This window comes from Ursus maritimus, unplaced genomic scaffold, assembly GCF_017311325.1.
Source record: "Ursus maritimus isolate PB19 unplaced genomic scaffold, ASM1731132v1 scaffold_28, whole genome shotgun sequence".
Lineage (NCBI taxonomy): Eukaryota > Metazoa > Chordata > Mammalia > Carnivora > Ursidae > Ursus > Ursus maritimus.
This window is the reverse complement of record NW_024425341.1, coordinates 5,939,916-5,955,278: the sequence shown is the minus strand read 5'-3', so window position 1 is coordinate 5,955,278 and position 15,363 is coordinate 5,939,916. Positions and strand designations below refer to the sequence as shown.

The window sequence follows — 15,363 nt, the reverse complement described above, 5'->3', positions numbered from 1 at the left end:
GCCGGGGAAACACAGCCGCATTCACTCCGATGGCAGCGCCGGCTGCCCCAACATTCACCTCCTTTTGCACAACTCATCCCAGGAGGCTTGAGCCACACGACAGTATGTGGGATAAGGAAGGAGCACTGAGTTTCAGGCTCTGCCAGAGCCAGTCCTTCTCAGGGCTTGGAACCAACCAGACAGACGCCTCACCCCAACAGCACCCAGTGTGCAAGGAACACAGTCTTTAAATGAAGGCGGTGAGCACCTTGTTTGGCAAGGGGGAAAGGTGAGAGTCCAAGCGAAGCAAGAACTGGGAAGGGGAACTCTGAGGACAGGCGCTACCGTGAATAGACAACAAGCCTACCACGGGGGGCTTCAGGCTGGAAGTCGGAGCACACCTCCCAAGTTCAGGAACAGCCCAGGCTCCAGAAGGCTTCTCCTGAGAGGAAACGCTTTGGGATGGACTCCACGCCCTCAAGAGCCCAGGTAGAGCACTTAACTCGCAGCGAAACCACTTGGGGCCTGAGATGGGGGGCAGGGTGGACACAGAGAAGATTCGAATGTTTGCAGTGAGTTGTAAATGAGCCATCTTTCCAGAATGAATAGGGAGGCCTGGGCAGCTGAACTCGGGAGACCGGGGAGCGCCAGAGCAGCTGGACTTTCCCCGGTCAGCGGGGACACAATTGTCTTGTTTCCAGGCTTCGGGGAAGGAAGGAAGAGGCAAAGGTGGTGTCCACAGGGTGAGCCGGAGCCCCCAGCGGCCCCGGAGGAACACGGCCCTGTGAAAACAGGGCGCAGCTGCTGGTCAGGCTCTCTGACCCTGGACCTCGCCCTCCCGGATAATGACTCCCCAGAACTCACTTCTCCCGGGCCATCCATCACCGCCCCAGACACAAGCCATCACTCACTGCTGCTGCCTGACCAGGAGCAAGCACCCTGGCCGAGCCCTGCTGTCCCAACTCCAGTATGGGGCCACAGAATCAAAGGAATCCCTGGCACTCCCTCTGCGGTTCCTGCCCACCCCAGACCCTAGGTAGTCCCAGGAACCAGGTGACAAAATTCCGGCCTGTTCTTTGTCTGGGCTCCCTCCCCTCCCCCACCCGCAGCAAGGGCTCTGGACAGCCATTTGCTCTTCCCTGAGAAATGCCTCCTCCCTGACTTCGGGGAGCTGGCTGGCAAAGCCAGAGTGGAAAATCAGTGAAGCTAATAGTGTAGCAATGCAGAAGCCGGAGCCAAGAACACAGCCCTGGAGTGGCTTTGCTGCTCTTGCCCAGCGTGGTCAAGCGGGACACGTGAGCGCTCCTCCTCCACATTCTCTCACAAGCCAGCCGGCACTGGGTCCTCCCTACCCCCACCCTGCTCTGCTCAGCTCAGCTCTGGGAACGCTGGCGAAGGCACTCTGGCCTCCAGTCTCTGGGGAAGACGATGTGGGGCAGAGCGGCTCCTCCCGAGCAACCTGGGAGGTAAGCACCCTGCAGACTTCTACTGACCTCAAATCCCCCCCCTTGTCTTCCAGTGGGTCGCCCGACATCACCTTCTGCGCCCAGTCATTCCACTCGCCTTCTGGCAGAGGGTGAAGAAACTCCTCTTGAACATCCAGTGTGTATTCAAAGAAGAAATTATGTTGGGGAAAGACGGGACGGAGGAACGCTCCCGGATGTGGGTCCCAGGGCAGCCACCGGCCACGGGTCCTCTGGCCACACGATCGCTCCAGCCCATCTGAGGCTGGTACTGGGATACCCTCCGCTACCTATTTGCGGCCTCCCCTGCACCCAGGCTGAAACGCATACCCCTTGGGGCCCAAGACTGCTGTGGGACCTCTTGGGGGGCGGCCCGGGCCCTACCACCTAAAGCTGGGGCCATGCCTCTGGCCCTGCTTGTAGCTTCCCCCCCCACGGGCGCAGGTTTCCGTGGAACACAAAGACAAAGCCTTGCTTTGTGGCTCCCGGCATCAGCATCGAGGGGGCTTGCAGCCAGAAATGGAAACGTGCGGCTTTTCCATTAAGTCTAACCTCTCCCCCTTCGCCCGGCCACCAGACTCCTTCAAATCTGGGTAGGTGGGAGGAGCTGTAAAACCCCAGCCCATTAAATCGCTTATTAGTTGCAGGTTTCTTGAGTGTGTAGGCAAGTATTTTGAAACTGCAAGCCTCACACTGTCCCCCTTGACCAAGGGGGTCTGGGGTGTTTAACCCATGCTCCAGGACTCCCATCCCCCAACCGCAAGCAGCAGCCTCACAACCAGTTTTGGATTCCCCCACTTGCTTTTCCCCGTCTTATTCTAAAGGAGAGAAAAATACAGACACAACCCTCCTCAAGTTCAAAACGTCTTTAAAGCTGGTGCTTATCTTTCTAAGGGGGCATTCTGCCCCTCCGCCGGCCCACGACCCAGGTTCCGTCCATCCATACAAGTCCCTCCCCTTCCTCAAGACTTGATCGGAAACTAGCTTCGCCTCTTTAAGATCCCACACTAGAGAAAGGAAAGGAGAGGGCGGGACAGAGGGAGGCTGGTTTTCCTGGAACCCTTATTAAATCAACTTTCCAAGGACAGCCAGAAACTCCAGGCCCTCCCCACTCCCCCAGGAGCATTTGTAGACTGGGGGAGGGGCTCCCAACACACACACACACACACACACACACACACACACTATGGCAAGGCCTTTCTAAAGGGGAAAAACTCTCCGTGGGAGCAGAGTTTTGGGTTTAAACTTTTCGACAAACCCTTTATACACAGATGAGAGTCTTTTCTGAGGACAAGAGCCGCATTATTATTGAACAATCAGCAGGGTCAAGACTATATGGTGATACTTTACATTTGTGAGGTACCTTGTGGTTTACAAAGCACACAGATTTTCCCTTGACTTCCCAGAAGTTCTGGGAAGACTGTGGGGTATGGGTTTTGCCATCACAAAGCTCTGTGAAGGACCACCCTGCACCAAGACGGGACTTGTCCTTTGAGTGCAGCAGGTTTCCACATCTGTACCCTAAGGCATCCCATGCCACCAAGGAAACAACAGGGCCCTCACCATGCGGTATCTTCTGTGGGGTCCCAGAACAAAGTGCCCACAACCACCATTACTGCTCACAGACCATGTGCTAAGAGCGTTGCATACAGTCTTATTTGACAGTCACGGATCTTGGGAGCGGAAGCTCATTATCGTTATATTTTATATATGTTCCACACAGGAACTTTCCCAAGAGTCAACAGTCAGAAGAGGTGCCAAACTCAAAACCAAGGCAATCAAGCAAACCTTAGGCCCACACAAGACTTATACGCAGATGTTCACAGGAGTTTTATTAATAATAACCCAAATCATCAACCCAAATGGCCATCAACAGGGGAATGGCTACATATTTGCCAAGTAATGCCATTATATGAAATTCTAGAAGAGGCAAACCTGGTCTATAGTGACCGAAAGTAGATCCGTGCTTGCTGCGGTCAAGTGCTGGGGCGAGGGGTGGGGGGCGGGGAGTGGCTGAGTGTAAAGGGGCAAGAGGGAAGTTCTGTAGGTGATGGAAAATGTTCCCTCTCTTGACTGGGACAGTACTAAATTGACATTGGACGTTACACTGATCAAAGCACACTGAACCGTACCCTTAAAAATCAGTGTATTTTCCAGAATGTAAATTATACCTCAGTTGATTAAAGAAAAAAATGGTGGTCTAACTTCAGTGTTCACTGCTGCAGAGCCTCCTAATGGCCCCCTTGACCTCCCAATTCCCTCCCTGCTGTTCCTGGCCTATGCCGCCTCCACCTCGGGACCTTCGGCCCCCTCGTTCCACCCTTCATCACTGCCTGGCCTTCCTTTCTCAGTTTGGATCCATGACCAGTGGCTTCCATGAACCTCACCCACCCCACCCTAAAATTCCCATGCTTGTACCCTTGCTATTCCCTTCTGGAGTACAGGTGCCCAGGCCTGAGGCCCCCGCCATTCACTTTCTCCACCCTCCATGTCTCAGGTGCAAAAGAGCTTTTTAGAGAAAGTTAAAAAAAAAAAAAAAAAAAGAAGTATTTGGAGCCCATTGTAAATTCATATTCTCGAACCTCATCCAAGCCCTCCTGGCTTTTCGGACTCCCTTGCTACTGTCTACACTGCGGCTGATCCAAATCTCTACTCCTCACAAACCTAGGGCCCTAACTCATTCCTTTTACTCTCATGTCATTCTGTCTTTCTCTGGTCGCCCAGAGTTGACAGCCAACCTACTGAAACCCATAGATTCTATTTCTACAGAGTCTGCTAGTTTTTCCTTCCTTTACAATCTCACACCCCACACCCTGGTTCCTCCCGCTAGCTAGACATTCAGAACAAGCATCTACCTGGCAACTATGGGAGCAGCAGTCCTAACTACCAATACTTCACCTGCAAGTGCTTTATCTGAATGCCCTCATTCCGTGCTTTATTGCTGTCCCCATTTTAAAGATGAGCAGACTAAGGCTTACTGTGCCGGGGTAATGATGAAATGGCAGAGCAGAATTCAAACATAGATGTCTTCCTCCCATCCATCCAAATTCAACTGCCTGGTTAATTTTCTGAAAGCTGGATCACATCACTACCTGCCCAGAATTTTCTGAGAGTCCCAGTATGTACTCATTTACGTAGTTTCCTTAGCAGGGTGTCAAGGCCCTCCATACGCTAACAGCCCACTTCGTCTAGGTGTTACTTCCCACGACCACCTGCTCATCAGGGAAGTTGTTCTGTATATACAGCTTATACATGTAGCCTCAGTACCCTCGCTCATGCTAGTCCGCCTGGAATGCCCTTCATCCCCCTCTTCCAAACAAACCCCCACTTGCCCCTCTAGACCCATGTCAGCTGCTCTCTGCTCTACTCTTCCTCTGCATTCCCACTGTGTTGTTCTGACTCCACTGTGTGGTTTAAACGTGGTCTACCTTGTACTTAGTGACCTCTGCACTTGTCTCCCTGACAATAAACTCCCTGTGGGCAGAGACAATCTCTCCCACTTTGGGTCTCTGGCATGTTCTAGCCCAGGTCTAATGTTCAGTTCTGCTACTGAATGCAACATTAATCTGCCCGCTCCAGTCAAGTGTACCTTCCAGAAAGTCTCATGTGCCCTCTCTATCACCATGCCGGTGGACAAATATGCTCACTCATGATTTCAAACGGGTCCTGACAGCTGAGACAGATGGCCTTTTAAGCTCCGCCACTACGTCACATGCACACCTGAGTCTCTTACCCACTGCCGCCAACCTTCGCTATGCATGTGGTCAGCCACTGAGTCACAAGCCACACAACCCTTTGGCAGCAGTTAGGTTCTCACAGACACCTGAAAGTGTGTTGCACCTATATCTCCATGAAGTATTTTCACAACTCCAGTAAATCCCATGAGCAAGTCCTTCCCGTTACTAATAGTCTTTGAATTTCCAACAAGTCACAGATCTCCACCAGCGCCCATGCACCATAATGGTCCCTGGCTCTCCATCTCTTCGAAATCCCTCCAGTGGTGCATCTCCAAAGCCAGCTGCTCAGCAGGCCTCCAAACAGACATGGTCGGACATGGTCAAGGAAGGAAAAATGGCGGGCCCGTGGCTCATGACTGCCCGCCCTCACAGAAGATGGGTCTTTGGAACAATTTTCTAGAAGCCAGAGGTCTTTATCAAGCTCCCATCTCCTTCAACATCCCCTGATCCAAGTTCTAAACAAACAAATTCACAGGTCACTTGTGCCCTCATTGTATGTATCATCTCGTTTAGGGAGCCAACTCTTGGATCCCAATCAGAAGTTCTTTTTCAGGGACGGAAAAGCATAAACGCACCCTAAGCATGTCACCTCTAGCAAATGGATGTCACTAGCCTTTGTGACCCCAACCTCTGCTGGAGTTGGGTGTGTTTATAGCCAGGCCCACACCAGCCCAGGTACCGTGCAAGCCTCTCCTACAAAAAGGTTTACTCCACCTGGGGTGGAACCTTCCCAGTCCACGCATCACCTCTGTCCTACTCTGCTACGCTTCTGAGGCCCAGGAGTCCACACTGACCCCTTAGCCCATGCCTTACCTTGTTCAGGCAAGGTTGGGGCCGGCCTGGCGGTGCAGAGTGTGGCTGTGACCAGCACAGCCCAGAAGAGGAGGCCCTTCCAGCCCCACATCCCAGTTCTGCTGTTAGAAGTTGGCGACCAGGTTCCACGCCTCCATGGAGACTCCGTCTTAAGCTTGATCCTCCTTTTCAAGCTGACTCTAGGGAAGAAACCACCAAAGAGTTAGGAAGGTCCGCATGGGAGGTGGGAAGGCAAGGAGAAAAAGACGTTAACGCGTGTCACCTAGTCACCCTGCCCAGAACGGTGCTGAAAGCAACAACTTACTTCTTTAGGCACAAAGAAGAGAACTGTGGTCCTGCCCCAATATTGAATTCGGGGTTATAGGCCTTCATTAGACAAAACAGTGCTTCAATTCAGCTCTGCAACTACTTCCCAAGCGTGGGCTACACGCAAGCCTTGTTGGGAAAACTGTCACATAGTTCTCTAAGGCATAAGCCCCGAGATCGTGTGTGCTGGGAAAGTGAATCGGCTCATGAAAGTCCCAGAGACTTCTGCCACTTCGTGGGCAATGGCTGCAGAGCGTGGGGGAGGGGGGCTGCAGGGGGCCTGAGTGGGCTGGTGACTCTCCCAGGACAGACTGCACTTCCTCCAGGGCAAACCAGCCCTTTGGTGAGGGGTAAAGAATTCTGGAAAGAAACAAGGAATAGGAAACGGGGGGGAGCCAGGTATCCTGCTGACCCTCTCCGGACCTATGAAATAAGTGGTCTCTTGGGTTCTTTCTTTTGGTCTCTAAAACTACATGCATCACAGGGATCTCTGGTCCTATCAACTTCCCATGGGGACAGAACACAATTCTCCCCAACTTATAAAGGACCTCAGGGTACAGAACCATGAAGCTGATGCAGCCCTCCTCCCCAACGCTGAAAGGTGACAGCTAATGTCCAACAGAAATGAATCTAGAAGTAGGGCCAAAAAGGTCATCCTGAAAAATCAAAGGTCCTTGCCAGGACCCACTCAGAAAAGCACAGACTACACCCTTTACCCTCCTCAGGTCTAATGTGGTAATAACATTTAAAAAAAAACCCAAGGGTCTTAAGGAACAGGACTGTTGCCACTAAGCACTGACCAAGTGCTTTTTGGGCCCTGTTTGGGCTAGGTAGGGGTGACATCTCCATCTCCAGGTGGCTTTTGTCCTAAATGCTCCGGGGAACCATCCAAGTTATTTAGAGAATCCACTTCCCCGGAACATGCCCTAATGTGGTGCTTCAGCCCTGCCTCCCCGGAGCTAGACAGGGCCCCTCGTGAGTCAGTCCCCATGAGTGAGTCAGTCCCGGTTGGCAGAAAACCCCCCAGATTCTTGGCCTCGTTCGCATGCGCTTGCCAGTGGGAGTATGCATGAACCCCCACTAGCTCCTTCCCAAGGCTTTACTAACATCTTTTAATGATTTCAAATTACAGGAGAAATAAACATTTCTCTGTCAATTTTCTAAATTTAGGGAAGGGACGTGAAGAGACAGAATATTTACTGAATACCTACTTACTATGTGTCAAGCATGTACTGGGTAAAATGTATACCTATAAAACTTCATTTCTTCCTCGCTATAACCTTGGGGGGGTAGGAATTATTATTCCCCTTTAAGCAGTGGAGAAACAGACTGCTTTGCTTAAGGTCATGCAGCTGGTAAGCAAAAGCACCAGGACTCTCACCACCCGGTCTGGACGCTAAAGGACAGGGCACAAGGAAGCGAATCGAGGTGATGGAACCTGGCTCTACCTAGTGCAAGCTCGTTTTCTCCAAAGAACATCCCTGTGCCATAAAGAAACCAAGCAGCCTCGGACAGACCCAAGTTAAGTCTGGAGATGGGATCGCCTCTGCTCCTCTGGCTGAGAGAAGACTCTTGGAAGCAGATCACAGATGTGCCAGCTAGGACACAGAAAGGGGCACGATCCCTGGCCTGGGACAGACACACTGCTTGCTAGAGGACATCCCTAAAACACACGCCACATCTCACTATGTCCCCAAAATACACCAGACCAAAGATGCAGGCCTGTCAGCCGGAAAGGTACACCTAGCCAAGAACCCAAGCGCCACAGGAACCGCCACGGTAATGAATATCTTCCGTATCCAGTGGGAAAAGGTGGTATCATCCCGAGGCGGTTAAGCTTGCTTTCAATGTAGCAGACAGTCAGCTTCCACCACTGCTCAGCCACTCTGGACCCCGAAAAGCCTTCCCACTTCCTCACAGCTGTGGGCTCTCTCTAGGCTCTGCTAGCAGTGTACTTCAAACTAATCTGGCTGCTTCTCTCCAGCTCACCCCCCTCCAAAAGGTGCAAAAGTCTCTTTCTCGCCTTCCCTCAGGGGCCTCAGGCCCACATCTGTAAAACAAAGGATGTCAACAAACACTCAGCCTCCCAGCACCAACTCCTGTGGGCAGACGCCCTACTCTCCAAGCCTACAGGAACCAGTAACCCAAACCACCAATCCACACACTGTCTGGGACCCTGGAACTGCCACCGTCTTCCTCACCACACCTTCTTCTCCTACTACTAATTAATGAATTCTTAAAATCCCGGAGGGACCATCTCCTTCCTTCGCTGCTGGACAGATGTGACCTGTAGCCTATGCAGGTGTCCTCAGGCGCTTCCTCAGACACCCTGCAGCTGGCTCCGCCCTCAGCCTCTCCCCCACCCAGCAGGTCTCTGGGGACTTGAAGCCCCACTCCACCTGGGCACAGAGGTCCTCACGGGGGACTGGCCTCTCTGCTTTCCCACTTGTCGGAGGGGGACGGCTGCCGAGCCTCCATCACAGGTGGCTATGAGGATCAAATGTGCAGCATGGGTGAAAGTGCAAGCCCTCTCCTCTCGGAGTACTAATCCATGTAAGAATTATAAACATTGTGCTTTGAGTCACTCCTTGACAGCACTCTCAGGCTTTGTTAACTGGTGGCAGGAGGACAGGAACTTGCTATCTTTACAAAGGTATCTCTCGCTATCCATCTTTAAACCCTATACTCTAGACCTAGGGGTCCCAGGCAGGGGCCACTAGCCACTTGCGACTACTGCGCACCTGGAATGTGGCTAATGTGAATCAGGATGTGCTAGACATGGGACATACACAGCAGACTTCGAAAACGTGGTGTGGATAAAGAGAAGGCAAAGTAGCTCATCAATAATTTTTTTATTTGGGTACATATTCAAATGATAGTATTTTGGATATATGGGGCTAAATCAAAGAGATCATTAAAATCTCAACCAATTAATTAATAAAACTGAATTCCACCTGCTTCTTTTTACTTAATTTCAAACGTGGCTACTAGAAAATCTAAGATCACATGTGGCTCGTGTTCTATTTCTACAGGGTATGACCTTAAGCAATCTCCATGTTCTGCCCTCTTCTTTGCCCTTCCTCCATCCTTAATGGGCCAGCTTTCTTATTCTCTGAATCCCACCAATAAATAAATAAATAAATAAGTTTATTTCAATTTAACTTAATTTAAAAAAGCTACCTCTTCCACAAGTCTTTGAGCCTTCTCGCTGAGGATCTCATTCCTCTGAACTTCCAAAGCACCCTGGGATCGCAAGCTCCTCAAGCAGCAGGGTTCGTGTCTGACTGACTTTCGCTAATACACTTAGCACCCACGATATACACAGCAGATGCCGACACATTTGTTAAGTGGATGAATACGTGAATGATGGCTGATTCAACAGAAACTGATACAGACACTCTTGCAAATGAGACATCTTCTAAACATTTTAATTCAGAACTGAGGAAGTCAACACTAAAACATTCTTTTCTTTGGACAGGAATAAGACTTACTAATTTTTAAATCTGAAGTCTTTGTTAAAAAAAAAAAGTGTCCAAATGTTCTCTGAGTGAGGCATACCAAAAATTAGTAATAATTAGTGAAACACAAACTGCTCCACCATAATCTGGGAAACCTTGCTTTTGAAGACAAAACGGACTGATGGATGACCACTCTCTTCTTGGAGTCGGTCATGCAGGTAACAGCTATTTACTTGCGGGGGGTGGGGAGGACCAAATATAATCTTCTTTCACGGCAAGTAGTGGTGGTGGTGAGGAGAGAATCTCTGCTTCAGGTAGATGCAACCTTAGGGGGGAAAGCAAAAGAGTCTGGAACTTAATCCTCTCTGGAAACACCAGAGTCTTCTCTCAAGCTTCCCATCTGGGCTCCCACCAGTGCCTGGTGCATTTAGACCTTGGACAAAGCTCTCGGGGAAGCAGATGCAAGACAAATTTCCCAAGAGGAAATTAACCTCATCTCAAGGGATGAGGCTTTTTCAGAACAGGACATCTGAATCAATTCTACCTCCCTTGCCTCCAGCAGCAACAGGCTCAAACTTTCCCAGGAAGTTCTACCCTAACAGCCATTTTGATGAAAGAGATTTAAAAATGGAGGCAAGAAGAGTGTGTTTGGAGTAGATGGCTGCTTACAGCCCAAGCTCACAGGAGCAAATCTCCTATTGAAGGACCCTTTGTTCAGGACAACACCCCAAACACAAAGCATACAACTAAAAGCAAAACCCCACGGATTTTCCTTGGGACGCCATGGCTGGAGTCTGCCTACTCAATGTTTGATGCACTCTTCCTGCCCTCTGGAGTCCAACAGGGCTACAGCCAGCATAGGCGTAGGGATGCCTGGATGGACTCTTACCTCCCTCAAGACAGGTGGGACCTGTCTTGGCATCTGCCAAGCTCCTAACTCCACTTCTTCCTGTGCTTTCGCTTCACTTGCTATTCTATTGGAACTTTCTAACATCCTCCATGGCCAGAGGCCAAAGAAGCACCCAAGGCTGTCTACTTTGGAACGAAAATTAGTGGTGCCCACTCTGGCCCAAATCCCATTCGTGAAAATGCCTACAAAATGGGCATTTGGACAGGCGCAGTAAAAGCAAGCAGCGAAAGCACACATGTCCAAGTGGCTCTCCACCCGGACGGCCCTCATTAAAAAGCTGACACTTGGCGATGACTAAGACTGAATGCAACAGATATTTCCAGGAGCTCGTCACTGCTGCAGTACATAAGCACCCCAGCTGGAGCCAGGCCCCAGCAACCTCCCCGTCCCCAAACACCCTGTGCTCCTCTAGGGGTCAGCGGCAGCCCTGGAGCCTCTCCCAACCAACTGGGGGGAAATATGTAAACAAGTCATTAGAGAGGCAGGCTGTCAGGACAGACAGTCGGCAATGGCTCTCCCTTGGTCACTGAAAGGAAGGGAGATGACCCAGGCTTGGGGGTAATTAGCTAGACCGAGACACGTCCCACGGGGCCCTGCTACTTAGCTTTTAAAGCCTCAGAGAGGAAACCGGGAGCCTGGGCCAACAGGGAAAATGGCCACTTTCTGCTAAACAGTCTCAAGGCTAAGGTTCTACAGTTTAGACGGGATTCCAAAAAAAGCGCTGGTCCGGAGGTGCAAAGGGCAGGGCACATCTGCGGAGGAAACAGTCACCTTAATTACCATGTCTAGAGAAAGTGCGATTTCATTACAGCCTCCAAAACTACCGCCCAAAGGAGGAAACCAGAGAAGTGTTTTCAATTTGAAAGAGACTGGAAAAGAGAGGGAGAGAGCGACCAACTCTCCCCACCCTCCTGCAACTATGGACCATAGGGTGCTTTCCTACCTCAAAGGATATTACAAAAAAAAAAAAAAAAGAATAAAAAAAAACCCTCAACAATCCAACACCCGCTTTCAAACCTATAGCTGTTAAAAGGTAAAATGTCCCGCTTCAGTTTCCAGGGGCTGCAGTCCACGTTAACTCCTTTAAAATGCACTGGGAGAGCCCTTGGCAGCAACAGCATCCGCCCCCCCCCAGACCCCCCGCAGCTGCGCCCCGGGCTCGCTCCAGGGAGGGTGGAAAAGGGACACGTGATGCCACCACCGGGCGGCCAGAGACCCGACGGCGGGCTCCGGACAGGGTTAGGACGCTCGGGCTGCTCCTGCTACCACTGAAGGGGCAGAAAAAGCAATGCTTTCGTTCCAGAAACTTCCGTCAGGGCCAGTTCTGGGTCAAACCCATGGCCAGAGAGGCCACCTCCAACAGATGACCCGTTCGCAAGTGCCACCCCCCTACAACCGTGGCCCCATCTCCTACGACGTCTTTTTCCGGCACAATCTAGAAAGCACCGCCACCATCAGATCCTAAACAACTTGGGATCCAGCATAACTTTCTTTTCTCCCCAAATCCCAAAGCCTCATCTCCAAGTCTCAAAAAATGTTAAAAAGGGAGGTAGGTGGGAAGGACAAGTTGAAGAATCCCAGTTTTAATTTGGGTGAGGGGGGAAGGGAGGGAAAGGGATGTTAATGTGGCTGCGGTGTGGGGTGAAACGGAACCAGATGCGGCTGCTACATCTGGAAAATGGGGGGAAAAAGTGACGGGGGAGAAAGACGCCGCAGTCATTTTTTTGGTGGGCCAACAGCTTCTGGGCCCAGAAGGGAGAAGGAGAAGCAAGCCTCATCACTGCCACCCCCTCCACCCCCGCCCGAAGGTGTCTGGCTGCCTTCGTAGGCTATGTGCTAAATGAACTCCATCCACAGTGTCAATAAATTCCTCTGCAAACGAGGGTTCCTCTTTTCCCAACCCCAAACATAACGGGAGGCGGGAGCCGGCTGGGCAGAGGGTCTGAACCAGAGAAGCAACATGCGGCGCTGCCGACTGAACCGCACCGGGCAAAACCCTCATCCCTTCCCCCACCGCCTCGAACCAGATTGGAACTGAACGTTCCCCTCCCCCCGACCCCATAATGGGGCTTAACATCACCCGCTGGGCGCCCTCCCTTCCACAAACTTCCGACCCTTTCCGAGATCGACTAAGTAGAAGATAACCCTCTCTGGAAAAGGGAATTCCTTTCTCGCTCTCCGCTATAGCAGATTCGGCCATTTGGTGACGACACCTCCTTAAAACCTATTCCAGGAGAAGCTAACCTACCCCTCCACTTCCTTCCCTCTTCATGCCCCTATCCACCCACCCCCAACCTCGACCCCAGACTTTCCCGGAGGTGGAAAAGGACTTAGAAATACCCCGGGGACTCAAAGCTACCTGCTGAAATGGGGTGAGTCCGCACTAGTGGACTAAAAAGAGATGGACTGGAATGCAATACACACAACACACACACACACACACCCCACCTCGCTGCCCACTCCCGCCCTCCCTCCCCAGCCCGAGGAAACCGAGGGCCGCCGCCGCCTTCGCCCCGGCCCTGTCCCTCCCAGGACTCACCGCGGAGCCGCCGCCGCCTCGCCAGTTCCCCGGCGCGAGTTGGCGGAAAAGTTGGGCGGCAGGAGGAGCGGCGGGACGAGAGCGGGGAGGGGGCGCAGAAGGCGACGCGAGCGGGGAGCCGGGAGGGGAGACAAAAGGGGGGCGCAAAGCGCTGGGGAGGGAATCGGGAGGTGGAGGGGGGCGGGTAACGAGTGGAGGGAGGCGCCGGACCCGACTGGGCTGCGGCGGGGGAAGCACGCAGCCAGGAGGCTCCAGCGCCGGGGGCCGCTCGGGACGCCAAGCCCGCCCCGGATCTGCGGGCGCCGCGGCTCTTACCTCACTCGGCGCTGCGGTTCCGCCTCTGGAGAGTCTGCCGTGGCTTGTGCGGGCGGGCGGGCGCCCGCGTCCCCAGCTCCGGCCCGCCGCCCCCGGGCTCCGCTCGGGTCCTGGCGGGGCCGCGGCGGCCGGCGCTCGACTCCCGGTGGCGCTCGGTGCTCAGCGCCTCCAGCCCGGGCGGGAACAATGGAGCCGAAGCTGGTGCCCCGGAGGCGGGGCGGGGGGAGGGCTCCCGTCCGCCGCCCGGGGTCTCCAGACCCTGTGGCCCCCCTCTTCGGAACCTGGCGGCGGCGCCTCACGCTTCTCGCAGACCCGGCTCCATCGCCCTGCGGGGGCCCCGGCGCTGCCGCGTGCCCGACTGCCGCACTAGGACGGCGCGCCCTGCGGGGCGCCCCTCGGACCGGCGAAAAGTCCTCGGTCTCCGCTGCTTCTCCAGCTGCGGCGCGCGCTCGCGGCCGGGGAAGGCGAGGTCGCCGCAATGCGCTAAGCGGAGTCTCGGTCCAGTCGGGACGTTGCCGCCCAGCTCCAGGCACAGCCCGGGCTCCTCCGCGCGCCGCGGCTGGACCCGAGTTCGGGCTCCCGCTAGCCGCCGCCCGCCGCCCAGGCCGCCGCACCAGTGCCCGCAGGAGCGCTCGGAGCGCTGTGCGCCGGCGAGGCGCGAGGGCTAGCTCTCTCACTCCCACCCGCGCTAGTCCCACCCCCTCCTCCTCCCCCTGCCGCTGCCTGCTGGGCCTTGTAGTTCCCGGCCGCGGCCCCCGAGAAGGGGGAGCGGGCTGAGCGGCGCGGCGCTCTGCCGCTGCTTTCCTGCAGTTTGGGCTCCCTGGGCGCGCGCGCCCCTGCAGCTGAGCCCCGCCAGGAGGGCGCCCGAATTTCAGGCCGTAGACACATGAGTGGTTTGCGGGGTGAGGTGGGGAGACGCTGCCGTCCCGAGGTTGTACGTGCTAGCACTGGCCTCGGAGTCGCGCTCACTGTGTGTCTCGGAGAAATGATTCTTCTTGCTCTAAATCTCAGTTTTCTCATCTATGGAAAGGAGGATAATAGTTCTTTTCATATAGAGTTGAAGATGAAGGGAGGGCCTGCCACATAGTTAATAAATACAAGCTGTTTTTATTCACGAGAAGATCTACCCCCTCTTCAGACCCTTCCCTTCCATCTCACGTTCCCCAGCTGCAGAGTTTAGGTTTTGTGGTCTATGGGAAATTCGGCAGCACCGTTCTGGGCCTCCAGAAGTCTTTAACCTGCAGTGAATTTTAGGAAGCAAGGAGTGAGTGGTGGACGTTGGGCATGTTGTTGGTTTGGAAATTAATCAGAACCCACCCCAGAGTACCTGAGGAAGAGGTTCTATGGAACCTGAGAAGTGGCTAAAATGCCCTTTCTTCTGGGTCCTTCCACTGTAATCTAGTGGTTCCCTAATCCAAATGCACATGAATCCTCTGGGGGAACTTCTAAAAAATACGGTTTTTGGACCTACTCAGACCTTAGAGTTAAGCTGTGCCAAGAAGGAGCCAAGAGTCTGTGTTTTTTCTGAGGCTCTCAGGGTGTCAGGTTGGGGCCATTGGTAGGGTGAGAAGTATGCCACACTAGGTATGAAAGATACCTCCATTCTGGTCCCTGACTTATGAACTGTTTGATTTTGGACAAGTCATACATCTGAAAAAAATCAAGACTTGTTTACCTATCCCCCCACCCCCAGTTGGTTGAGACTCCCTCAGAAGATTGTCAGGAGAATTAAATAAAATAATGGGTGTCAGTGCACTAGAGTATTACGCAGACAGAAGTCACGGAGGGGCCCCTGGGTGGCTTAGTCGATTAAGCATCTGACTTCTGGCTCAGGGTCATGATC

At 53.2% G+C, this 15,363-nt stretch overlaps 1 protein-coding gene across 7 annotated transcripts in view; it reads right to left on the bottom strand.

The window, feature by feature from the left end:
* FGFR1 (fibroblast growth factor receptor 1) overlaps window positions 1-13,616 on the bottom strand; it is a 47,574-nt gene extending 33,958 nt beyond the window's left edge. For 4 of the 7 annotated variants that reach the window (XM_040643242.1, XM_040643243.1, XM_040643244.1 and 1 more), the window contains exons 1-2: window positions 13,521-13,616; window positions 5,993-6,171 (exon numbers count right to left, since the gene is read on the bottom strand). In XM_040643242.1, coding sequence (XP_040499176.1) covers window positions 5,993-6,083 — 91 coding nt within the window. In that variant the 5' untranslated portion in view covers window positions 6,084-6,171; window positions 13,521-13,616. The remainder of the gene's footprint in view (window positions 1-5,992; window positions 6,172-13,520) is intronic. The other 3 variants (XM_040643246.1, XM_040643247.1, XM_040643248.1) reach the window with 1 other exon arrangement.
* Between the last annotated feature and the right edge of the window lie 1,747 nt (window positions 13,617-15,363).